General features: G+C 34.5%; 1 protein-coding gene across 4 annotated transcripts in view; it reads right to left on the reverse strand.

The window, feature by feature from the left end:
- Nucleotides 1–1,977: 1,977 nt before the first annotated feature.
- The window catches only part of LOC140747764 (pseudouridylate synthase RPUSD2), a 452,428-nt gene continuing 427,225 nt past the window's right edge, over nucleotides 1,978–27,180 (reverse strand). For 3 of the 4 annotated variants that reach the window (XM_073080365.1, XM_073080366.1, XM_073080367.1), the window contains 10 exons: nucleotides 23,525–23,747; nucleotides 21,503–21,590; nucleotides 11,468–11,576; nucleotides 11,034–11,145; nucleotides 10,672–10,868; nucleotides 9,635–9,835; nucleotides 7,391–7,489; nucleotides 6,973–7,061; nucleotides 5,350–5,511; nucleotides 1,978–5,000 (listed from right to left, as the gene is read on the reverse strand). In XM_073080365.1, coding sequence (XP_072936466.1) covers nucleotides 4,926–5,000; nucleotides 5,350–5,511; nucleotides 6,973–7,061; nucleotides 7,391–7,489; nucleotides 9,635–9,835; nucleotides 10,672–10,868; nucleotides 11,034–11,145; nucleotides 11,468–11,576; nucleotides 21,503–21,590; nucleotides 23,525–23,747 — 1,355 coding nt within the window. In that variant the 3' untranslated portion in view covers nucleotides 1,978–4,925. Of the gene's footprint in view, nucleotides 5,001–5,349; nucleotides 5,512–6,972; nucleotides 7,062–7,110; nucleotides 7,146–7,390; nucleotides 7,490–9,634; nucleotides 9,836–10,671; nucleotides 10,869–11,033; nucleotides 11,146–11,467; nucleotides 11,577–21,502; nucleotides 21,591–23,524; nucleotides 23,748–27,180 lie in introns of those variants that run through there. The other variant, XM_073080368.1, reaches the window with a different exon arrangement.

Below are 27,180 nucleotides of genomic sequence, written 5' to 3' on the forward strand. Positions count from 1 at the left end.
TAAGATTACTTAGGCGACAAATAGTGACGTATTAACAAACATCGATTGATACTGATTAACATTGAATACATGTTATATACATACGTCATTAAATAGGAATCGTAACGTAGACATCTAATACAAAAGTTACACACAATCTCTTTAAAACTTTTACTTCAAATACAAGCAATGAATCTTATTGACTTCATGTTAAGTTATTTATTTCGGACATGATACCACAAAAATTATTATGGAAAGCGTGTTTTGGAGTCTATTTTGTTAGTTCGTCTATGATTCAATGTTATCTTTAAAAACATTTTTGTAATGTAAAAAGAAGGCAATACAAACTTTTATATACCAATAGTCTATCGTTACGACATCCCTTGCAATTTTTATATAGACATACATATGGAGTTATAATAACATACATATATATCATGAACAATACTTACGCACTACATAAAAATACAACAATATGTATGGGAGAAGTTCGTTTGACTGTACTTCTGTTTGCGTCAAAGGAGCTTCGAAGCTAGAAGGACGATCTTCGGGACTGGTAGCGGGTTTGATGCCCGGTTAGAGCAATGTTTCAAAATTGATGGGGATTTTTTTAAATTTTAGTCATCTTGCTTTTAAATTATCATTAACTGACATTATTGTTTGTACAGGATTCTTGGGCACTATTGAATTTTAATAAATACTTAAAAATCTGACTCTTAGTACGTACTGAAATTAATATAGAGTCTGCATATCTGCAGTCAAAAAATTTTTTTTTTTCAATCTAAGCGTCCGTTGAAAATCCTTCTAGTACAACTGGTGATATGCCACAGATAATATCTTATTTTTATATTCTACATTTATTTGTTACGATATTAAAATAATTTTGTGAAGGACTATAATAAAACAAAAAATTACATTGTTTTACCGTATAACCAATATAGTCCTTTTTAGTTTACAACGCAACAATTTTAAGACTGAAAATGGTAACCCCGTTTTTTATAGCAACCCCATCTGACCAAAAATTACCTACTCGCGAAAATTGTATAATTTGATCCCAAAACAGACAAGTACCGATACATCGTTAATATTAGAAATGAAATAGTGAAAATAAATACATAATGGCACATTTAACATGTAATATTTACATTACTGTAGCCAGTAATATTTAATACAATAATCAATACTTTATTTGGAGTAAGCATGCGACATTTTGACAATGGAAAAACAAGTTATTTTTTTAATACAAATCATGTCAATTATAATTAAGAAATATATGCATTTGACTAGTCAAATTTAAAAGAAAAAAAAAATTTTTTTGAACCAATTTTTTTTATTTTTTTATTAACAATGCTTACCCCAAACTCGTCCATACATACGTATATAAATACAAGGTATCTACACAATGATTTACGCATACTACAACTACGCTAGAAGTAAGAAAAATATATAAATTTTTATAGAACTAATTTGTGAAAGCTCGTGAAAATATTTTTTAGAGTCACAAAAATTGTCTTTTATATCATAATACTCACTATTATAATGAACGATTAATACATACGTAATATTATATATTTATAACCTTACAAACATGTATAACAAACAAACATCGTAAACAATCCAAATGTGTTAAGAAATATGTGAAAAAAAGAAAAAAATCGGAACTTAAACCTAAAACACGCAATCTTACTCAAATAACAAACAAAATCCTTACAAATGTCTTTAAGAATGCTGCTACTAAACTGATTATGTGTGTGTGTAACCCAAAGACTTAATGGTAGACAAGCACTTCGTAGTAGGTATAGGTACTGTAGACATAAGTGCAATGGCTTATCAAAATGGAGTAGAATTGTAGTGATTTTCAAAAGATTTCATACAATAGTTAGAACCGTTTATATCTACAGACAGTAAACGTTTCAGACACAATACGTGCCAGACAAAAACATGTTTTTGTATACAATATTTTGACGGGCACGGTACGGTGTCTGAAAAGCTTTCCGCCAAGTCGAGCCAAAAAAAGCGGCACGGCCGTAGCATTCTTTTTCATTTATTGGATAATTTTATTTTGTCTGCTACGGCATGTGTCTGACACGCTCTATGTCTGTAGATCTAAGTGAACCCTATCGCACACTAAACTATTTTTCAAGACATGCAATAAAAATTTTGGTCAATAATTTACGCACATATTAACAACATAATATGCTATAGAACGTGTCTAACTTTTTATGTCTTTGAGTTACCTGTTTCTGTGTTAATATACTTATATGACTGTCTTTGGAGAACGTCTCCGCACTTTGGTTATTCTGTAGAAAAGTTACAGTGGAAACTTCAATAGTATGAAGTAGTAGAACGAACATAAGTTATTATTTAAGTATATTCCCAAACATTACAGTTATTCTTGGAAATAGAGTTATGTCGTAATTTGAAAGATTTTGAAGTTTTAATTTTCCGTGAAATTTTCAAATGAACTTGAAATCTTGAAAAGTTTTATTACACTTTTTTAATAGTTTTACAGACTGGGAATTTCAAAGCTGTCTTTTGTTATCAATTGTTATGTTTCAATTCAGATATTAAAAAAACGGTAAATGCATATCACAATGGCCTCGAATGATGTCTTGGAAATGAGAGAACTACATGAATAGAAACACTGAAATGACATATATTTATTTTACACGTGATAGTAATTTTATAATTTATGTAGAGTACAAAAATGTCGGTATTCTACGAACGTTATTTTAAAATCTGTCATTACCAAAATTTAAAGATTTTGTATACGTCTAAATGTAAGCTTGGGAATACGTAGAAACAAATACAGACTAAGTTTACTCAGTATTTCTGTTCTCACGTCTAGATGATGAAGATGGAAAAAGTTTTGAAAACTTTAGACTAAAGTTAGTCGATAATATGGTAATTAATGTTCATACAAATCTTAGGCACTTAGTTAAAAACTGTTTTGCCTAACAAAACGACATTTCAGAATTTTGTCATACTTGACAGTGCCAAATTTCAATCTCTGTTGCATAAAAATCGAATAGATTGATTATTAAAAATGGGCGTAAGCGTTTGTGGTGTATCTCGTTATATAGACGTATACAAAATCTCTACTCAAAACCTATGGAAGCCAAAACGTGACAATGTTGCTAAACACATCGTCTAAGAAAATGCGACTTTATATTTTTATCACACCTATGCATTAATAGTAATACGCGTTTATTATAGAGATAGCTTTTCTATAAACAGTTTTAAAAGAGTGGTCCTATTAATAATTTCAAGAGAATAAGAAAATATAGCAATGGTCCAAGATTTGCTCAAATTAATTCACGAAATTCGACCAACAGATGATTTTTCAATATGGGACACGATGTGTATTGGATCGTACACTGAAACTTAGTACTTTCTTGCATTTTTTAGCTATCGATAAAGACTAAAATGGAACGTCTTATGTCCCCAGAGAATCGTTCGTTAGTTCCCACGAAAATAATGTGTTGATTGAAGGTGTTTGTAAAAATATTATTGTCAATTCCGACATTTCCAAAAAAAATAATCCATCGGTCGAATTTCCATTGAGAATTTCAATAGATTAAAAATTCGGGAATTCCGTAGAAGAGCTATCCCATTAATTTGTGTTTTAAAAAATGATTCTCATTTTTTTATAATAATCATTTATGATCGTGGTTCCAACCCTGATTCGTTAAAGCGATATAATCTATTATAATGGTACTGATATCTTTACAAAAATCGTTACATTAGAAGTCTATGCTACAAGAAGCTTGACAAAACATCCTAGGCCAATAGGAACTGAAGATATATAAAACGATAAAACACTAAATTTACAATCTAATATAAACGAAATCAACCGTGCTACGAAATCCGCTAAGTTATCCGAAGAAAAGAAACTAGGAAACACAAAAACAAATGTCGAAGGATGTGCAATAAATTGCATCAACACATCATAACCTACGCTTAACGCTAGCCTATATTAATTATAAAACTTACCTCAGTGGCATTCACCCAGTAACAAATGGACATCGGGGGTAAAACGAAGTCATTTCCAAAAAAATCCTTTTTTTGTAGTTGTTAATATGAAATTGCTGAACAATATAACCGTAGCTTGGCATGTTTAAATTTACTTTGGATTTTCAGTGTGAATTTTGCACATTATTATATTTTATATTTATCATACAACACATTGTTAACGTCTGTTCTATTGCGCAGTGCAATATGAAGTGACACGCTATTGTAGCACATTTTAAATTTTGTAGCTCTTTCATTCGGGATATTTTTGAAGACCCGACATCCATTTATTACTAGGCCAATACCCAGCAGTGTAAAATACATAACAGCCAAGTTATTACCGGTGTCGTCATTCGGGTTAGTTACATCGGGAGCTTTTGGTGAAGCTCGAATAAATTCGCCTTTAGTGCCTCGCGTTGCTTTATCAAAATCACAATCAACATCATCCTTATCCATATAACAAATAACATTTGCCTGTCCAACATTACATAGTACATTAGCGCTATATATCGCCATATCATGTTTACTGTCATCATTATTATTTCCATCATGAAATACAGTATCATTATCACGATTATCATTAACATCATCAAATGTATGGTTTCTTAGTTCTAACGACTTACGGAGAGTAATGTTTTTCAACTGTAGTTATTTATATTCATTTTCATGCGTTTTTTTGTAATCCGTAGCTTCAATGTCTTGACAGATTTTAACATATGCTGTGTTGTTAAATTTATCTTCATGTCTGGAGTGTAGTTTATAGGCAAGAAGTCCACTGCATTACCTTTTTTACTTATGAGGTGATTTTGTCTTAATTTTAGTAGTTTATAATAGTCTTCTCTTTGCGTTATCTTCAGTGTACGTAGTCCGGATTTTTGGTTGTTTAAATATGTTTTTAGCTTACGTGTGGCGAGGCGAGGCGGTTGTGTGTACGACTATGAGATCTCGGGTTCTTCCCAGTCGACCGACGCCCACTGTGGCAGCTCTGTCTCGTATTCCCAGCCGGGTCCCTGAGGACAAAGAGGAATGATTTAGTAGAGAATTTCGGTACATGTAAAATTTTATGGAAAAAATATTTAAATATATAAATATTTGAATTATCACAAACGTATACGATTCATAATTGTAATTTTTCAACTCATATGTATCTATGTAAATGCATCATATAAATTTACAAAATAAATGAAATGTATTTTTTAAAATTAAAAATCTGACTTAAAAATTTGTGTGCTCCTCGTACCTTGTACCTAACTTAAAAATGCGAGTGTTCCCCGTACCTTATTCACAACCTAACTTGAAAATGTGAGTGTTCCCTGTACCTTATCACCACCTTAGATAAAATGTGTGTGTTCCCCGTACCTTGTACTTCCATGCGTGCAGATACATGACGAGGTCTCGCGGGCGCGGGTCGCGGTAGCGCACGCGGCACTCGTAGCAGTGCGGGTCGGGCGCCAGCGCCTCCGCCGCCGCGCCGCCCGCCGGGTTGCAGCCCGTCTGCGTCGCCACCGTCACCTTGTCGGACTGCGGGGGGACGGAGTGCTGAGTTATGTATGTGAGGGTGTTGCAGGTGGACTGCTGTTGTATAGTCTGATTCATAATTCATCATCAACCCATTATTGTCCCACTGCTGGGCACGGGTCTCCTCTCAGAATGAGAAGGTTTAGGCCATAGTCCACCGCGCTGGCCAAGTGCGAATTGGTAGACTTCACATACCTTTGAATTTTTTTTTTATAAATCTCACAGGTATGCAGGTTTCCTCACGATGTTTTCCTTCACCGTTTAAGCAAGTGATAATCAATTTCTAATACGCACATAATTTTCAAAAATCATAGGTGCGTACCTGGGTTCTGAACCTTGGACCCCTCGATCGAGAAACTGAGTTTCTTAACCACTAGACTATCACTGCTATGATTCTAATTCATAATTAGGTGTCCAAAATGTAAACAAAGAAATGTCACTGTCAAAATTAACAAGAAACCAAAACTTTAAAAAACGAAAACTTGAAACAACTATACACAATTTAATAAATGCGCAAAAACGAGAAAACATTCGAGTTCGATCACAGTCACAAAAATGTATAACATCAGCTACGAAACTTAAAAATGACGGCACAAGAAATGTTTTGGATTCCGATTGTGTTACCAGTATTACATTTAAATTTTCTACTATAAACCTTATTTTTATTATTATTACTGTATGGAACGAAATTGAGACAATATAAATACTATAAAATGTGAATTAACTTTACTTTATTTAGATTATTATTTTATTATTGTTGTATTAATTTAATATCGTCAAAAATAAGAAACTACCATTTGAAACATATTTTCTTGATATGTCAACACCTTTGTTTACATTTTGGACACGTAATTGTGAATCAGACTATAGTCACTTTGGCTGTTGGGGATGGAAATCAGTTGCTGGCGTTGAAGTTTGTCTATTTTAGTCTCTTTACTTGATTGTAGGCGATGGGGAATTTAAAATGCGTGACGTTGAAAAAACAAGGTGATAATATGCAGTTGCAGTCGGAATCAGGGACTTATTGCTAGACAAACAAAGTAGCTTAGAGATATCACATAGACAAAATAAATAGAAGTAGGATAGTGTTTTTATAAATATGAGTGTTCAAACATAAATTTTGTGATAAAAATTGGTTTTAAACGTTTTAATATGTGACATATTTTTTGATAGAATTTCTAAACAAAGTATAACACTGATTTTTATCAATAAAATACCAAATTCTTTTCGATACAAAAGTTCCTATGTAACGTTTAAAAACCATCCATATCAAACTTTTCTAGATTACATGACCATTTATTATTAACCGGAACAAACAAACTCACTTGCCACAACGGTAAGATAAAGCCTAAAAGCCTAAACTATTGCAGTCGAAGCAAACGTAGCACTAAACTTTGGCGTACATTACCAATATCGTAGCACTAAGTTTGGACGTTTTCGAGTTAGGTAGAAGTGTATAGTTACTTTGGCGTCGTTGGAGTCGTCGTTGAGCGTGAGCGCGGCCACCGGCGACGGCGGCGACGCCGCGCCGCCCGCCGGCCGAGACAGCGTCGCTGCGGACACACGGACGTTTGAGATATTTGTGTGTGAAATGCCCCAGTACCTACTCCTAGCATACTAGTGTTGTGTCGTGGGTCCTACAGGTACACGTAGAACCAATTTAAAAAAGCAACTACATACAAATCTTACAAAATCATTCACAATGTGTATTAAGTGGTCAAGGATCGAAACGTAAAATTAATTAATTAAATTAAACTACCATGAATTTGGACCATATAAAACTATGAAAAAATATTAAAAGGATGCTTAAAATAATAGACTGGTTTGAAGAATACACCACAAGGATCACAATTAAAAAAAGATCAATACATAAAATACATACGAGTCATAATAGTAGACGGCGTTAGTCCAGGCGCTGGAGACTCCAGCCGCGGGGAGGACTCTCTCGACGCTGGGCCCGTGTCGCATTCGTCCTCACCAACTAACGAACATAAAAATATTTAATATTCTTTAGGCTCCTAGACTACAAATAGTATACAACAATGACGAAGTAACCACTAGACTCATAATCTATTAAGACTGAAGTGTACGTCTGGCATTAGGAATTTATTTCACAAATCGACTACATTTCCTGTAAAACATTCCTCGATAGAATTTCGCTACTCTCATTCGCTACTATTCTCGCTACTATCGCAGCTGACAAAATTTGCTCACAGACTTTTTAAACAAAAAGCCATTGACAGAATTCGAATAAAAAAGAGCTTTTCTTAGTCAAACAGCAAATTGGAAGCCCGCGCGGTCGCGGCTTAAGCAACTACTAAGTAGCTTAAGGGACAAGATGGTAGCTTACACAACTATCGTTTAGGAGACAGTAGCCAATGACCGGTCAGCATTAGACTTTATATTTTTTGGCGTTTCTCCGAGCCTGGCTCGATAGCCAACGAAACGATATTATCTAGATACTGATATCGATCAGTAGATATTATCTAGATAATGATATTGATCAGTATCTAGATAATATCGTTTCGTATCGTTATCTATTTAGATTATATCCTTTATACCCAGTTTAGATATTGACTTTTTATCGTAAATTGAAATATTGTGATGCAATATGGAAAAAAACAGCATTAATTCTACCATTATCCTTTACAGCGCAATATAATAAAATTTATCTCGTATAATTCATACTAATGTTCTCGCGGTGTGTTGCGCTTAATTTATGCTGAAATCTTAGACAGAAAAAAGAAAGATAACTCCTCTGGGAACGTTCCATTAAAGCACAAGTGGCACTTGTGTGATTAATTTTGTGTTGTAGTACGTAAATTTTGATAGCTGAGACTTTTAATGTAAAAAAATATCAAGAATTAAATATCGTACAACAACGAATTGTCTTACACGACACCTCGTAATGTTATCGAAATTATTTGCAAGGGTGTAGTTTTTGTATACTGTGCATATCGAAAGTTAAAAAAATATGTATCAATTAAGTTATTTACGTTTCTTTAAATACTTTTATGTTTATTTAAATCTATTGTCGTATCATCTATATCACTTTTCGTTTACAGACAAGAAATTATGAAAGAAATTTTATAATACACATTATCTATTTTACATTCGTACACTTAATTTTGCCTTCAATCTACATTTTCCATAACATGCTATGCTTCAGTATTTCGTTCGAAAGGCTCAGTTTATATTTTTAGTCTCAGTTCGAAATGTATTAAATTGCAGTTAGCTTTTAGCGTTCCGCGGCGGGCAGATAATGAAGCTTTCAAGCGGATGCATTTTTACCACTTCAAAGGACGAACGGGATGGAAATAAAATTGTATTTGCGTAGCCTTTTGACCTTTTGCTGTATGGTGGTTCAATATGTGCTATAGTAATAATGATTGATTTTTTTTTTCTTTTTATTAGTCGTTTGGCCTCGATCTCGCCTTGATGAGGCCTAAGATGTGCCACGCTTACTTAGAAGTAGTCTATTAACTCTTTATTGAAGTACTTTATTTACTTGAAGACTCCTAAATTATATTTATCGGGAAACACAGAAGCCGGCAGGGCATTCCACTCCTTGCGGTTCGTATTAGAAATGACGAAGTAAAACGTTTCGTCCGAACCAGAGGAAGGTAATAAAAAATAAATATAAGTTACTGTTGTTGAATTAATGATAAGTACTTGAATACTATTTCAAACGGTTTTAATACTAGTAGATTAGCTTCCATTAAAACACACATAAACATGCTGAGTGAAGATCAAAGCTGATGATTGCAATAAGGATGAAAAAAATAGTTAAATATAATTATTCTTAATAATGATTGCATTTGGTAAACCTATTGACGCCATAGGAAAATTGATAAAAATGTTTTGTATCGGCTTCGGTGTTATTTATCGTCATCAATGCCTACAATTTTAGTTGCCATAACAATTATTACTAAAGTTTTATTTTTCTTCTGATCCTTATCCAAATCAGAAGTTGGCTTCGAGTACAACAAATCTTCAACAGTATTATCAAACTTAATCCACTTCATCGACTTTGTAGAGCACTTCATCATTAGTTAATTGTGCGACAAAATTAACGTAGCAATTAGCCTAGGAGTATCTAAATCATCAACTTCATTTATTCCCTTACCTTTATCCACATCAGACACAGGCTTGGAGAACAGCAGGTCATCATCAGCAGCGTCCACACCGAGCCAGTTCTCCGCGTTGTGTATCGCGATCAGATCGCGGACCAGTTGCTCGTCTGATTTACCACCCGTGTCGCCACCCTTACCACGCAGCGGACCGAACACTGGGTGGTTGTAGAGCGGGTCGTTTACCACTGGGTAACCTACAAGAAGAATGATTATATTAAATTTGTGTTATGTAGTGGGTTTATCTAAGGGCTGTTGTCAATATGCAAAAGATGGTATATGCAAAAGAGGGTAGATTGTAATCCGTCATCATTAGTAGGATTCTATCTTAAATCTAGATTAAAATATTCGTCTTTTTTACTATTAATATGCAGAGATATTTATAGAAGGTTTTATTTCTGTGAAATCGAAATAGTACCATGAAATTTATCGTGGTCACTTTCATGAATTAGTAAAGAATTGTTAAAAACTCTTAAGACCTTCAAATTAGAAATATCTATTTTGATGACATGGATTTTTAAAGATCAGCACAACATCTCTAAAGCAAATAATCTCCAAATCATCATTAATATCTATCCTAACTAACTATCCGTCTGGCGTATAACTGGCGTCTATTATCGCCTGTTATTATTAATCAATCTCCAATCCAAGACTTTGCATACCATTGATGAACATTTGACAATTTCGTATGCTACGTTGTCAAAATTTTATCTTTGGTAATTTACTTACTTAGTTTGATAGATTGATTATTAATAACGGACGAATATCATATTGACGACCCGCGTGGCAGAGCGGTCACCATAGCGGTCTGACGCACAAAGGGTTCTGGGTTCGATCCCCGGCCAGTCAGATATTTGAATGATCAATTTAGATATCTGTTCTGGGTTTGGGTGTTTGTATATTCGTCTTTGTGTGTGTCCATGGAATTAACGATAATCCGTAGTCCGATAATCCGAAATCCTAGTGTAGGGCTGTGAGCGTAAAAGCGTTTATGTTTATATCAATTTCAACTAAATAAACATATTCAACTAACCTAAATACTGCAAGTGCACTCTAATCTGGTGCATCCTGCCCGTCTTCGGCTTGCAGAGCACGACGCTCGTGTTGCTCCGCTCGTTGTACCCGAGCCGCTTGAACACCGTCGAGCAGTCCTTGCCCTTCGGCGACACCTTGCACACGCCTATCTTGTAGCTCACCACCTCTATCGGCTCCTGGCATTCTATCTCGTCGCTGTTGATTGTAACTTGGATTAATGTTTGTATCACCTACATTTGAAAGGATAAGGATAATACAAAATAGTTTTAATTAGGCCATTTCTATATTCTACTATTTAAAACAATTCGTTATTAAAAATACTTTCTCTTTGTAAGTAAAATTTTATATAAGTATACTCACTCGGGGAATGCTCCGTCGACCCTGCAGACATATTCCTTCTGCACTTGTCTGTTCCTGATCTGGTGTTCCATTTGCCTCGCTTTCTTTGGACTCCTTCCGAAAAGTAGTAGTCCTGATATTGAAATAAGAGTATTAATTCTTAGAATCATTTTATGTGGTCCAGTTACTTTGTCTGTTCTAATACGTAGTTAATTAGTATAAACAGGATATGATGACATTACTGAATTAAGTATTAACTAAATTTATATGCAACCCTTTTTATTGAATTTGACTCTAATATAATTTATTCCTAAGTCTATTTTATCGCAAGTTATACCTATCTCATTATTTAAATAAACAACCTTACTTATATCGATTGTAACGTAACTCCTTCAACAGAATCATCAGCTACTGCTACTATTTTTTTACCGGCAGCATTATTATCTTTAGCTCACCTGACGTTAGCCTGTCCAGCCTGTGGATGGTCCTCAGGTTCTTCAGATTATATTCCTTGGCCAGGATAAACACCACCGTGTTATGTCTGTACCGGCCACACGGGTGCACCTGTTGGTTCAACACTCGAATGTTTATTTATACGTGTAATCACTTCACTGTTTATTATTTCTTCGATAAAATATATTTGCTGCTTTTCGCGTTGACAATTTGCTTTACACAAAATAAGATTTGTAGAAATATTTAAAATTTTAAGTGAGTTACATATTAAAGGGATTTAAATTTCAAAATTTTACGCATCGTTACTTATTTATCAATCCTTTATTTATAAATGTATTTATAAGACAATTCTAAGCAAAGCAAGCAGTGATGATAATTACATGAGATGATTTTAATAAAGCCGCACACTAGCCTTCAAGCAAAATAAAAAATAATAAAATTAAAACGTGAATGTTTGTGAATTAAATTAAAAATAGTATTTAATTGTTCTTTGATAGTGTATTATGGTTTAGTACGGGTTGCTAAAGTTTTAGTTTTGTCACTACACAAAATTTATGATCATGCAATTTATTTTTGAGTTATGTTAGATTATGGGTAAGTAAATGGCGAAGTAATCTAAATGAAAAATGGTTTCTTTCTTCAATCCTATGTGAATTATTTAATATTACAATTATTTACTAATATCTAACATCTAATTCTCACTTCCGTTAGTTCGCTTGAAAGATTGAAGAGAGAATTAAGGTCACGTATCGTGGTCACATCCAAGGATCAAAGGGTGAAGATACACAAAGTTTCTTGTTCGTGTTTCGGTCCTTTAAGTTTGGAATCCACTTCCAAGTGGGATTTTCAAGGCATTCTCAGATCTGTTCACAGTGTTCGCAGTCCCAAACTTTTGTGCAGATCACAATCTTGCGTCAGACCCTGTTGCCGAACTTAGCGAGCTCCTCTTGGGAAATTCTAACACGTTGAATAAAGGTCGTTATCTTTAGATTTTGTTCTGCATCACAAGTGGCTGTAGCAACTTTTGCAAATTGGATTTTTCACAGGACGGACGGACAGAGAACTTATTAATGAGTAATGTTGGTCTACTTTTTAATCTAGCTCTATATTTTCATAAACGTAATCTTCAGCTCGAGGACTGCATACCCTGAACGACTTTTCAATTATTTTTCCTAAGCGGATAATTTTATAGCAGTTATTTTTAGAGCTTACCTTTTGAATCTGCCGTTCCAACTTCATCAAGTCATAAAGTTCAAGCACTTACCTTCTATTCTTCAAGTAATTTATGTTGTTAGATAAATGTACTAAAATTTTATGGGAGCTTGACGTATCCACATTATTACCATGTTGTTTAACTAAGTCAGTAAGAAGGTCGGCAGGGTCATGAAGAAAGTCACTAGCGATGAAAATATTTTTATAATGACATCCTCTTCAAAACAGGCGAGCTTTGTTCACATTACCTTTCTCAGTCACTTTAGATCTGATTTAGAAGGAAGAAAACTCAGCTAATTAAGGCAACAGGGCTGGCGACTCACCAGCAACGAGGAAAGCTTGTTTATCACGAGTATTTCATCCGCGTGCACGGTGCGTCGCACGTTGGCGATCACAGGCGTCCTGTGCCTGTTTCACCCACATTACCTTGTCCGGCCATTGTAAAAAATTGATTTGGTGTTACGGACGCTCGACTAAGTAAGGCAACAGGGCGGTGGCGACTCACCGGCAACGAGCAAGGCTTGTCTAGCACGAGGAGGTCCTCGTCCGCGTGCACGATGCGCAGCTCGCTGGCGAGCACGGGCGTCTCGTGCCTGACGCACCCACAACATTGCGTTACCCGCTTGTCATGCTCATGTTTATTTAGTTCGCTTTTATTCTGTTTTTAATTTTAGTAATGTCACGTGATAACTAGTTTAAACTACTATACAGCTTCCACGTCCGTTGTCGGTTGCATAGTGATGTCTGGTTTCGCGTAAGCAGCGACTTTAAGAATTTACTTATTAAATTGTAAGTGTATATTTTTTAATCATTATATACACGAAAGTTTAAAGGTAGTTACGATGTAGTCATAGTTGGAAAATTACCTACTGTTATTTAGTTTTTATACTATACTTAATTTTAAAGGTGCATACATTAAGTAAATTAGAGTAAAATGATAAGAAATAAATAAAAAATATATAAAATTAATACAACGGGCACATTAAGACAAATTTATTATTCGGTGATTTAAAAAATATATATCCTATAGGTAACAAAAAATATTTTGAACGTAAATGATATTGGAAAAAATGCCTGTTCAAAAGACGTTTTTTCTAGTCAAGTGTCAAATGAAGCAATGTCATGATACTACTGTCCAATAAGTATACTAGCACTCAACTACGCATCTAGGTGCACGGCCGTGCATTCAAGTAACCAGAAATCTAGCTACGGGTGGCAGGAGCAGATCAAAGGGATGCACTTACAGGAGCAAGGGTATAAAATGTAATTTTTGCTTAGTGAAAACTTAGTCTACGCTATTTGCACTTGGTCACGGTAACACCTTAAATAAGATATATAAAGTACCATGAATAAAACATTGATGGACGCTAGTTTTATTATTAAATGTAACCTAAACAGATTAACTTCGACACTTTGGCATATTGCAAACGATGTGTCAGTTTAGGTATAAGTAAACACCCAGAGCCCAGAAGTTCTAAATTCATCATATGGACGTGCCTAACCGGGACTCAAACTATGCACGAAACGATTATAAAATCGTTCATCATTACATGACACATCGCATCTCATATTTTTCACAATCTACACTCGTTTATTTCAACTGCCAACTGTCTCGATTAAGGACATTAAAGACACAGTTGTCAGTTGGAGCAACGAATGCAATTTGTCTGACAACACGAACGGCGTGCGTAATATGACTTTTTGCGTAAATAAAACATTCAAATCTTTTGCAATCAGTGTTGCCAACCATTCCGAACTAAAAAGGATCATCTTTAAAAACAATAGAGAACAGTCACTTTCATTTTTCTTCAATTTGATTGAATGTTTACCATGTATACCAAGAAATAATATGTTCCCAAAATATGTATTAGTCGGCGAAAAAAAACAGATCGCCAGGACAAAAGAATTAAAAAAAAAAATAAAGGTCGCCTGTTCTCTATAACGAAAAACGATTTATGCTAAATTGTAGATGGCACGATAAAACAGTAAAAATGAAGATGAAAACAGAAAACAGGATAAATTGGAAAGGAACAGTACAATTAGCAACACCGTGTGCAATGGACTCATTTTTATTCGAAATAAAAGTGCGGTCACGGACGTCAGATTAGGCCCCTGGCGTTGGGGAATGTTAATAAATTAATGCAATCAAGGAATAAGGGGCAGAAGAAACTCTTTGTGCGGGAGGCGTCTTCTTTATTTATTACTTTTACATCAGCTACACGGCTGACCGTTTTCGTGTTAGCGCTGCGCCACACTCGCCTGATTTGAGCGATGGTTGTACGAGTACCTCCATTCGTGGTTTAATGTGTTGTGGGTGAGATATTTTTTTATTAAAAAAAAATAATAAATGGCAATAACTGTCAAATGACAATCAAATTCTCCATTCTCAAATGAGCAGTTAAAATTGGAATGATATAAATAACAGATTTGGGTATGAGAAAATTCGCATCGAATTTAGTATTTAGAGTTTTTACATTATGTACAATGTTCATAATAAATGGTATACTTCATGCTTTACTGTCTTTTAGTGTAATATTTGTTTATACTGTGTTTTTTGTGAAAATAATAAGTATTAATGAAAAAATATCCTGTATTGCACCTAGGCGGTAGGCCAGCAAGATGTGGTAGGGTCTCAAGGTGAGTGCCAAATGAGTAAGCATGTCCAATTAAAGTGATGGATGCAATATCACTATGGGAGGTCCGGGGAGCGTGATCGGTGATATATCGTCGCTATTATCACACAAAAACGTTGAACAGCCTTTATTTAACCTGCCCCTAGGTCTCTCAATCGTATCCAACAATATCTACTCGAATATAAATACAATTGAATGTGTCTGTAATAATTTTAATAAAATTCCTTTTTAAAGGGCATCACAATACGAAAGATAATATCGGTTTTTATATTATTGTGGTGGTTTCTTTTTTCATTAAACATATTAAATTTACTTAATATCAACAACGAGTAGAATATTTTAAATGTTAGTCTATTTATCTGCATAAGAACACCAAAAAAATAATATGTTCGTCAGTTTGTATAGGGCAGGCAATGAAATTCGTTGACTCTATCGCAAAGAAACCCCCCAAGGCTTTGAAATGGACTAATTGAATACTAAGGGTTCATATGTGAAATTGGTATGCGCGATAAAGCACCTTAATTCATTTATTTCCTTACTTTTATAAAATGTTTGAAAGTGGTCCAATGGAGCTCTTTTTTAACATTTATTATCTAACTTAACACTTCCTTCAAGTTAGTACACAGCAATACTGTTATATGTAAGAAATATAGCAGTAAAATCCTTATAGTTGAAAAAGGATAGCTTTAACCCTTAAACATTCCCAGAAACGAGAAGTTTAAAGTCTGAAAATACTTAAAACAAACAGGAAACAATATTTCACGCAAAGGTGAAGCGAACCGAACTATTTTGTTATTCAATTCCCTGGGAGATATTGAAGGAATTTCTCAAGAAATTCCCGATCACGGGAACCCGGCCAGAGCTCCAGCTACATGAAATATGTCCACAATAAATTCCGAAGAGAATAACATTTACCCGTGAAACCTACAAATAGGGAATTCGATCAAGTGTATTCAGAAATGAAATAAAATACACGCAGAGATTTTATTGTTTACAAGCTTCTATCCCCTGTTTAAGGGATGGATTTTGAAAATACTGTCTTAGTGTTTATCTACGTTATGTGAGGACCTCGTATACAAAATCCCTCATTGTTAGAAACTTATATAAAACTTTTTGAAAATTACTTTTAATACATTTTGCTATAAATTGAGTTACTAGTTTAAAGTGTAATATAGAATGCAATTCTAATTGGGATTATGTGTTAGGTGTTGTTATAAAAATATGTGTAGCGTCGACAACGCATAAGTGGCCTTTGACAAACAGGACTAAAATTTTCATAACATTAATTTCACAAAATAGAGGTTTAGGGAGACATTAATCATTTACCATCAACTTAACTGCATACACCTTTCTACTTCAATTGTAGAATAAAATCCTATCACGGTTCTGGGTATGAGATACTCTGTGATATTAAAAGTGCTACCTTACGAAAATTTTTGAATATATCGCGTTAAAGCCGCCTTCTCTTTGAGAGGGTTTTAAGTTCATAACGTCTATGCTAGGATAAAATAATTTCAGCGCGCAGAAAATGCACGAAACTATTTTATAACGAAGTAAAATAATGTCATATGCAATAAAATGAACAAGTAATGGTTATGGCAATAGTCCGGAGATACATTTGATTCCTTGAACTCACGTTGTACGTGTACGTGGACAAGAAATTTATCAATGTTCAATACATATTTCTTTGTAATTGGGTTTTACAGTGCATTGTAATTAATTTTTTATAGCCCAGACCTCATAAGGGAAGCGTGGTGGAATATATTCTAAGCCTCCTCTAATAGTGGAAACTGTCTGGTATAACATATGATTAAAAATACCAAACTACACTTTTAATGAGACGGTTTGCCGAAATAAATAAATTTTATATACACAGAGTAAACTATGAATAAAGGTTAAATATATATAAGAATATACCATGGCGTGTGTCCCTGCAAGAATATTCAAAGACATTTATGATGGAGCACGTTTAATATCGTAGAGTGGTCTCGTGTTGCCTAAGAACGGACTTGGAGCGCGTGGTATGCAGTGTACACGTAAAGGTTCTTAGAATTTACTAGTTTTATGGTATTCAATATTAAGTTCGACTTAAAAGTGTTTTAATATTTCAAAATAGAATAGGGCAGTGTTTAAAGCTGGTATCATAAGGTAAAAATAAATTGTAAATAAGCAGTGTGTCTCTGGATTCTTCCAGAAACGGGATATCGAGACACAGTTAACAAATAAAAATAATATTGCGAGGCGGTGATCTGAAGATTTTGACACGCAGAGAGAGCCACATTTGAGTCCCAGCGAAGCATACGTCTAAATAATGAACTTAGACTTTCAGGCCTAGATTTCTACGGATTCTACGATTCTTAGTGTGAATATATGAAGGTTGAAAACACTACCATCGATATCAAATAAAAATCATGTATACATAATGATCGGCATCAATTCTCCAGAAGTTTTGTTGTTAAAAACTTTTTAAGTATTGTTGAAAGTTTTACAAAATTTAATCCTTTTAAATTTAGTATTATAGGCATTTTACTTAGTCCTTGCGAAAGTCAAGCAGTCTACATATTTTTAGATTTGACCTATTACTAGATTAGTGTCATTTATGTAAAATAGAATTATATTTAATCGTTTACTTTGAAGAAATTTAAAACAATTCGTCAGTTTAAATATAATACTTATATAAATGATATATATAGCTATAGCGATGTATATTTAAAACATTTATAATTTTATTATTTATATACACACTAGTGGTGCCCGCGGCTTCGCCCGCATTTTAAAGATATGATATGATAAGAGCTTTAATATGCTTTAAGATATGATATGATAAGAGATATGATATAATATCAAATGTATAGTTTCCGATTTTATAAAATGTATATAGACAAATATTCATTTTTATATAAATAGATAGATGATCGACTAACATGGATAAGTAAAGTAACTGTAGGTAAATTATGAAAAAATCGCATTTCGATCTTCTGGCTTGAAAGATCGATTCACTGAATCTCGAACCATTACTGGAGATCGATTAAAATAAATCGATTTTTTGGTTCAAAAGATCGATTCTCCAATTAATCGATCTCAGATCGCCATCCGTAGTTCCCGTGGGATTTCCGGGATAAAAACTATCCTATATCTATTCTAGGGTCTCAGACTATCTTTGTACAGAATTTCATTAAAATCGGTTCAGTGGTTTAGGCGTGAAGAAGAGACATACAGACAGAGTTACTTTCGCATTTATAATATTAGTAAGGATATCGACTAAAATAATCGACTTTTTGGTCCAAAAGATCGATTCTCCGATTAATCGATCTTAGATCGCCATCCCTAGTTCCCGTGGGATTTCCGGGATAAAAACTATCCTATGTCCGTTCTCGGGTCTCAGACTATCTTTGTAAAGAATTTCATTTAAATCGGTTCAGTGGTTTAGGCGTGAAGAAGAGACATACAGACAGAGTTACTTTCGCATTTATAATATTAGTAAGGATATCGACTAAAATAATCGACTTTTTGGTCCAAAAGATCGATTCTCCGATTAATCGATCTTAGATCGCCATCCCTAGTTCCCGTGGGATTTCCGGGATAAAAACTATCCTATGTCCGTTCTCGGGTCTCAGACTATCTTTGTAAAGAATTTCATTTAAATCGGTTCAGTGGTTTAGGCGTGAAGAAGAGACATACAGACAGAGTTACTTTCGCATTTATAATATTAAGTAAGGATATCGACTAAAATAATCGACTTTTTGGTCCAAAAGATCGATTCTCCGATTAATCGATCTTAGATCGCCATCCCTAGTTCCCGTGGGATTTCCGGGATAAAAACTATCCTATGTCCGTTCTCGGGTCTCAGACTATCTTTGTACAAAATTTCATTAAAATCGGTTCAGTGGTTTAGGCGTGAAGAAAAGACAACCAGACAGACAGACAGACAGACAGAGTTACTTTCGGATTTATAATATTAGTAAGGATAAATTACATTTATTTTATACATACTCACCTCAGTCACGATGCAGTAGAGTGGTATATATAAGCTATATATGTACCCAACACCTTAAATTAATAAATAAATGTACAAACATACCATTTATATGTACATTTCAATCTGACACATCGACTGCAAGACATAATGAAGCTACTGCCATAGAATACGAAAGTGACAGAAGGTGTTTGGTCATTTGTATGTATAGCGATACACAGCAGTCGTGCTGATTTGACAAGTGTTAATCGGGTTCGACTCCCGGCCAGACAGACAATTGATTTATGTTGAATTTTGAATTAAGATTTTTGATAGCGCTTACGGTGTCTGTCTTTATATATTTTTTCCTTTTATAAAAAAGTGCGTGTGTCTTATACATCTCAAATGTCACCGAGATAGATAACGTGCACAAAACGAAACAGCCGTTTTATTTTGAGCTTTTGCCTGTCATTGGCAATACAAGATGGCATTCGTTCTAATAAAGTTATCCAAATAAATTTGTTTATAGGTTATATTATATTTGTGTATGGATGTATGTAACCTTCTGTCACCTCTTTATTCTGTAGGTGCTACTACAACTAACTACCACTACCATATACTCGATGTTAGTAGACACATCATGCACACAATCAAAGGAAACAAAAGATAAACTTGTCCGGATTAGGCAAAATAATTGCAAATAAAGACTGTTATTGTCTCAATTCCTATAAGATAGGTTGGCGATATAGGTTTATTGTAATTAATTTCAAAGACCTAATTATTTTGTTATTTTGATTAATGTACCATTTATTTCAAAAAAGTTTTGTGGTATGTAGGTATAATGTATATTATTATTTAGTATTTCATCTCCATTTAGGTGCTTTAGAGACAAAGTTTAAAAAAATGTTGGAATACTAAATACTCGTATAATAAATGTTAGTTACAAGAGGAATTTATCTATAAAAATTCAAAGCTCTTAGCTCAATCGGTTTACTGATAATTGTAAGTTATTCATTAGTGTTATTAAATAGTTACATCATAATGTATACGATACTATGTGTTATTTTTTCTCTTACGTCATTACGTGCCTGCTCAGTGCTCATATTATACCACACTAAAATGCGAGATTAAATTTTAATTATATACTATTTTACGGTAAATACATACTGTATTAGTGGTGTGACTTGCGGCGTTATTACAGTTATTACCGTATTAGAGCATTAATTCAAATTAATAACCTATTCGAACTAATTATGTAATGTACATTTTATGCAGTAGATACATCAATTAACTCTTTATTAAATGCGTTATGAGTTGGGCTTATAAAGCATAATTATTCGTTATTTTCTAATTCAGATGTTAAATTAATAAAGGTCTATGATTTAATAATTCAATTTTATTAAGATTATATATTTAACACGAGGTAAATAAATATGTGGTATAAGTTTTTCTTTGCCTTTTGAAAAACTCTACAATTAAATAGATTTGATTTGATTTCATAACTGTCACCTAGAATTATCTTGTTTTTCTTATTGCGTGTACTACCGATAACAGTTTCGGTCAATTCGATAAGTTTGGATACTATTTTGTATTATTATTTACTTTGAGGCAACAATCTATAATATATTTTAAGGCAATGCAACTTGTTACGTCTGTATTATAACATGAGCACTTGAGCGCTTGAGCAGGTATCGACATTTTCTCAGATCATTTATTACCTTCACCTATTTTTACAATAGGGTGTAAACAAATCTATCTTACGCGACGATAAAGCCAGTAACTTTCGTTTCCAGGTCGATTCACATTTACATACTAGTTGTTCTACCTAATCCGGACAAGTTCGACACAGAGTGATGCTGGGTTCGCGCGAGGAGTTTCTCGAATGCGAGTTTCAATAAGCTTCTCACGAATGACTACACATACAAAAGTTAAGTTAGTATCAAATGATTACTTATACGAGATCCACGCTTAATGTTTTTAACTCGTACTTATAGAAAGTGTAAAAACTGACTTATACTAATTGTGGTCAACGTTACATTAAAATATGAACGTAAGTTACTGAATATAAGCGGCGTAGTGATGTAGTGCTTAATTTAACGTAACTTGACCAGCACTGCACCGTAATGTGTGAGAGGAAGAAATAAGCAAGACTTGAACGAGCTCGCATTCGAGAAATAACCGTGAACCGCGGAGTTGTGAAGCTTACACATAATATGGCTGTCTCAATTGCCACTTACGGGGATAGAGGCTGGTTTGTTGACAACCACAATGTCCTCGTCGATATGTACGAGGGTGATCGGTTGGCTGGTCACCGGTACTTCGTGCCTGCAACGATACACACGTCAGGCGGCGTTCTGGTGTTTCGAAGACTGAGCAAGTTATTGTACGAGAAACTCGAAAGTATAAGTAACCGATATTTTAAAAAGCCTAGAAAAGTTTTTACTTCATTTCATAATTTTGATGTAACTAAAAATGTTAGGTATGATTAGGTTAAGCATACAATAAACTAGCAAGGAGTTGTGCAACTTTTCATACCGTTGAGTTTATGTAAATAATCTGTACATGTTTATTTTAATTTTTAAATATATATACGAAGTGAATGAATAGCATTGGTACTCATTTTTATTTAGAACCAATTGGTGCCCGGTAAAGTACAACCCCCAAAATATTTCGAAAGTTACACGCTACCGTCATTATGATTTTTACTTGATACCTTGATATTGCTTTTTTAAAAGGTTTTATATAGAGTATTTTATAATTATAAGAAATAATGACATTTATAATTGACTTAAAACATTTATTGGTTTATTTTTGAGAATTCGTTGATAACACAGTCATTTTTTTCAATAACGCATATAAAATACCGGGCTTAGGTAGCAATTTCTATTACTGACAACCCTACTAAATAAAGGAAAGTCCGTATAGAGAACGCGCCCCGTACTCACGCATGATTTACTCACGTGGCGATTTGCAACTAAACTCAAAGCTACGTTCCACCTGCAGCTGGCACACATTTCAGAGTGTAATGGAGCTTCGTTTGTTACCCGAGCGATAAACCCCCTCGGCCGCGCATTACGCCCGAAGGACTTTAAGCGACTCGACGCTTTGTTGCGGTCACAATGAAAATGGAGACGAGTCACGTCGCCATTATATACCGTTATCTCGGACATTTAAAAAAACATTACCTACCTATTTCAGTTTTTTATCACTTAGAGAAATTAAATGTAACGGTACTGGAGATAAATATAAAGAATTTATAGTTAATAAAGTTGATGTAGATCTTGATTTGCTAACGACGCGCATGGCACCTAGCATGAAGAAAATGATGCGAATAAATTGCTCAGACTCCGTCGCACCGTAAGTCGGTCGTGCCGTATGAAATACAAATAAGACGATACCAAAACAACAACAAATGAACATGCGTGAGCGAAACTCGTGAGACGTGACGATCGAGCGATCACAAGGATATAACAGACAGGAGCTAATATTGAACAGAAAAACAACTTAGACGCTTCGTCTTAGTCGTTAAATTGTGCACTCGCATGCTCATCCGGTGCTTGAAATCGTTTTAGAATTACCATTATATTACATCACTAAGGGCTCGTATATACAAACAAGCTTTAAGATCTTCCAAGGGCCGAAATCCTTCTTACGAAGAATCTATCACCTTCCACATTTCTAGACAACGGGTTAGAATCGATGATACGAATTGTATTTACAACCACACCGATTCTCCTTTGAGGAATTTGGAGTTGCTTAGTATATAGAAGATAGAAGACAAGACAGAAGACAGTATTGTTAATGTTATTCGTATAAGAGTAGAAGGTATTTAAATTGACTCGGACATCTAAGATACGCGAGTACTTCGAGACGATGTTTCGTGTCGATGCAACGTTTTCAAAAGTCAAAAAGGTCTCGAGTGAAGTGCCAGATAATGAAAATCTATACTGTCTCAAGTTGCTATCTACAATATTGTCACTGCTCATCAAAATATAAGAAGTTTGAGCATAACTCTGAATCCATATCAATTTTCATAATATCGTTAACCAATAAGAACTGTATTTAGATATCAATATTAATTATCGGCATAATAAACAGAACTCCACATTTAACATTCTTGAGACAGTTACAATCTCCGCTTCAACTATCGTAAAACATAGCGCAACTCTAGGTAACAAAAATTTTGGATCAGAGTAATCTTCCCACCAATTACATTTCGATGGCACAGTTAAATCATCTCGAGCAGATCAGGGTTGTACCTATGGACCACGTTGGCGAGGAGGTCGTTGTGCTTCAGCCTGTAGTCGGGGTCCACCCGCTCGTAGTTGACGGTGAGGGTGCCGGCCCTGATGCATCTCTCGTACTCCGCCGCGGGATGAGCGCGGAACTCCCTCGCGAACACATCGAGGATCTTCTCACCAACCCATCTGCCCTTGGTGAACGTCGTGAAGGTGAAGTAGTAGGGGTAGACTTTTCTGAGACCTGCGATAAAGAAATAGATAATTTGATGAGAAAATGTTGTAGAATAAAGTTCTCATTTGTGTTAAATAATCATTATTATCATTATTTATTTATTCTCGTGACCGTCACCGTCACCGAGCCGATACCGATAATTAATGACGGCGCCGAAGTATTTACTGTAGCCGCTTGTCCACCGCGTCCGTCACCCGAGCACCGTCATCCCGCTGATATTAATAACGACCTTAGACAGTTTGTCCACCGCGTTGTATAAATGGTAATATATAATAAATTATTTATGTTAAATACTGATATTAAAGTAATTAAATTAAATGGTGTGCATTTGTCCAAACCAATAAGCTTACAGTCCTCAACTCACGCACGACGGCAATATAATACATAATATCCGTTTAAAGTTGTAATCCAATTGGAGTCCATTTCGTTACTTCGTCGTCGAAATCATAAATCAGAAGCTACCAGCAATTAAGGTATCATCAACATGATTTGTAATAAAGCACACTAATAACTAAGATCAGTTCATCTTAATTATTCCTGTTTCATAAATAAATCTATTTACCAAAGTTCATAAGCGTAAGATAAATTGAATTTAGGCGCGTCATACCCACCCGTTATAGTGCCTAGAAAATGGCTTACATTTGTAATGGAGGCGAGGGTGGTATCTTTTGAATATTTTATAAGCTGAAATAAGCCATTAGCTTTTGATCGCGAATCCGCTTTGATGTAAATCTGTGAGATATCTTTAATACATACAATCGAGTCGTTAACTTAAATGTGTACAACGCCATCTATAAGCGCTCTGATGAATGAAATTAGTAAGAGAGCCTCGCATCCTTTAATATGTTTAAATCCGCATAGAATTTACACCGATAAGTCGATTTAAATAAAACTTTGTACGTAATACCCTGTTGAGGCTTAAGCAGATAAACTTGTAGACCCAGAAGGATATAGGACACTTAGTGTGCCATAAACTGTTACTTGGGCTGTTGTTCTAAAACCTTATTTTTTAAAAGTCAAATATTTTCAAAGTAGCAATAAAATAACGAAGATTGTAGCCAATTACGTTTAACAACACATATTTGGAAGAACAAATACATCAAGAAAACACTTCAAAATTATCCAACTTGAAAGTTGGTCCTTAAAGACACGACGTAATTACATGTATAGGTAACAGGCACCAAGTCTTTTGGCAGACTGTCAAGCCCCTGAAATATTCGATTCAATAAGCCCGATGTTACTGAAGTGGCTTCAACATTAAGGGCCCGACAACTTCTCCAAGCATAATGGAAACTTTTACAATAAATTGCTTTATTTACACATGAATGAGAATATTTTGGTGTTCCGTCGGTAAAGAGGCACTCGGCATCTTTTTTATTCAGAGGATCAATTTACTTCGCTCCTAAAATAATTTATTGGAGTGAAAAGGTTGTGAGAGTTCTTAATTTATAGCGAACGTTGATAAGAATAGAAGTAAGGCTGTGATTGAAACTATTACAGACAAACTGACGTACAGGGTAGTCTATATTCTGCTAACAACATTTGGCTATTGGAAGCGAATGTGATTACTAATTGGGGTCTACTTTGCTCAAATTTTTAGAATTGAAGTTCTGGAGAAAATCGCAAAAGAAAATATTATTTTCTACGCCTGAGGACTAACTTGGTGTAGCTTTTTATGTATTTTGCTATACATTTCAAACCAAAACACAGTAGCACTTCATTGCTTGTTATAAAACACACCAATTTTTGCCTAATAATACCAGTGTTAACCGCTGTTGTGTTCTGGTTTGAAGGGTATGGTTAGGGAGACATACTTTTCCGAGGCATTCTAGTTTAGTCCTCAGGGCAGCACGCATCTGTAGACATAGGAGACATCGACTTCAAGTAGGTATCTAATTTTATCTAGGGTTGATGTCCATGGGCGGCAGTAGCCACATATAATCAGGTGGATTGCCTGTTAAGTGTAGTACTCCTTTATTATAAAAAATATACAATCTGTGTTTGGCGTTACCGGATTCAAACTACGTAATTAAATATTGTCTTTGTAATGTGTTCCAACCCTAAACGGCGTCTACGTTACCCTATTACTATCTAAAAGCTAATAAGTGTCAGAGCGCCACAGCCACATTTCTCTTGATACCACTTCGCAGGTGGCGTCGACACTCGGCGTGCCGTGTCAACTGTACGCGGGTCGCATTTGCAACACAAATCCAGTTTGTTTGCCACTGGATGAGGTGAGCCAGTTTGCATGTCTATGTTGCTGTTGTTGGCTTTGTAACTCACAGTATCTAATTTTATATACAAGAAAACGAGTTTTATAAACTATGAACTGTTTACTATGAACTAAAGTAAATTATTTAATTATTTTGATAATGATTTTACGTCCTATTTTTGTGTCACCACGCTGCTCCAATACTCCAATAAATTTATTCTAATGGATATGTGAGATAGTATCCAATCTTTGTCGGAGGTTTAACTGCTATGCTATGATAACATCTGTGATTGACGGTTTCACGTATTCTTTGAAGCATGAAACCACGCAAATAATTTAGCAGTCACCCATCCAACTGCCGACCGCGCTCCAAGTTGCTAAACTTTATTAATTTTAAAACATTGAAAAACTTAAAAAAAATGTAACCTGAACTTCACTTGCTGCTTATATAACCTATATATATCACTTGCTGCTTATATAAGTTATATAAGCAGCAAGTGATGTTCAGTTTCAAATCTAAATTTTCAAATAAAAAAGTCTGAATAATGAAACTATTATACAAATGTATTTATTTTCCTTATAAATATCCGTCACATCAACACACCCAACACACATTTCCATATCACCACTGGAAAGGACGTCGCTTCAATTTCCGCTCGAAAATAATGTTTGCGCAAGACGGACGAATATCGAGGGATAGTCATCTTTGTTTAGTGGAGTCGTATGACCTCGGCTATAAATCAAAATAGGCTATAAAACAGAGCCTTATGTTATTATGGATGTGAAACACTTTGCTGATTTTTTATGTTTTAGCTAACGAAAGTTTAGCGTAAAAGATAGTTGCCAGCTTTACGGTAAGAGATATGTCACTCATGGACTTTAACAGACTCTAAAAGGCTAGGACTCTCAATGATAATTGATCATAAATAAATGTATCGTACGTACGTTTATCTTTACGTTTGATTTACATCAATATATTTTTTATTAAATTATTGTAAGCAGACAATTTATAAATATTATTAAAAAAAATGTGAGCCGTCACGGGACGCCTGGCAGATGTGAAACATCGACATTATTTTGTAAAAGTAATATGCAGAAAAGAACATATTGTGATAGGAACTATAGCTTATTTCAATATATTACAAAAATCGTAAATTATAGGTATCAATAATGAATGTTTCACAATAAATGCCACTATGATTAGAAAAATTAATTAATTTTTTAATGTTC

Source organism: Epargyreus clarus, unplaced genomic scaffold (assembly GCF_041222505.1).
Source record: "Epargyreus clarus isolate Ecla_fem2 unplaced genomic scaffold, WU_Ecla_fem_2.2 ptg000015l, whole genome shotgun sequence".
In the NCBI taxonomy this organism is placed as follows: Eukaryota; Metazoa; Arthropoda; class Insecta; order Lepidoptera; family Hesperiidae; genus Epargyreus; species Epargyreus clarus.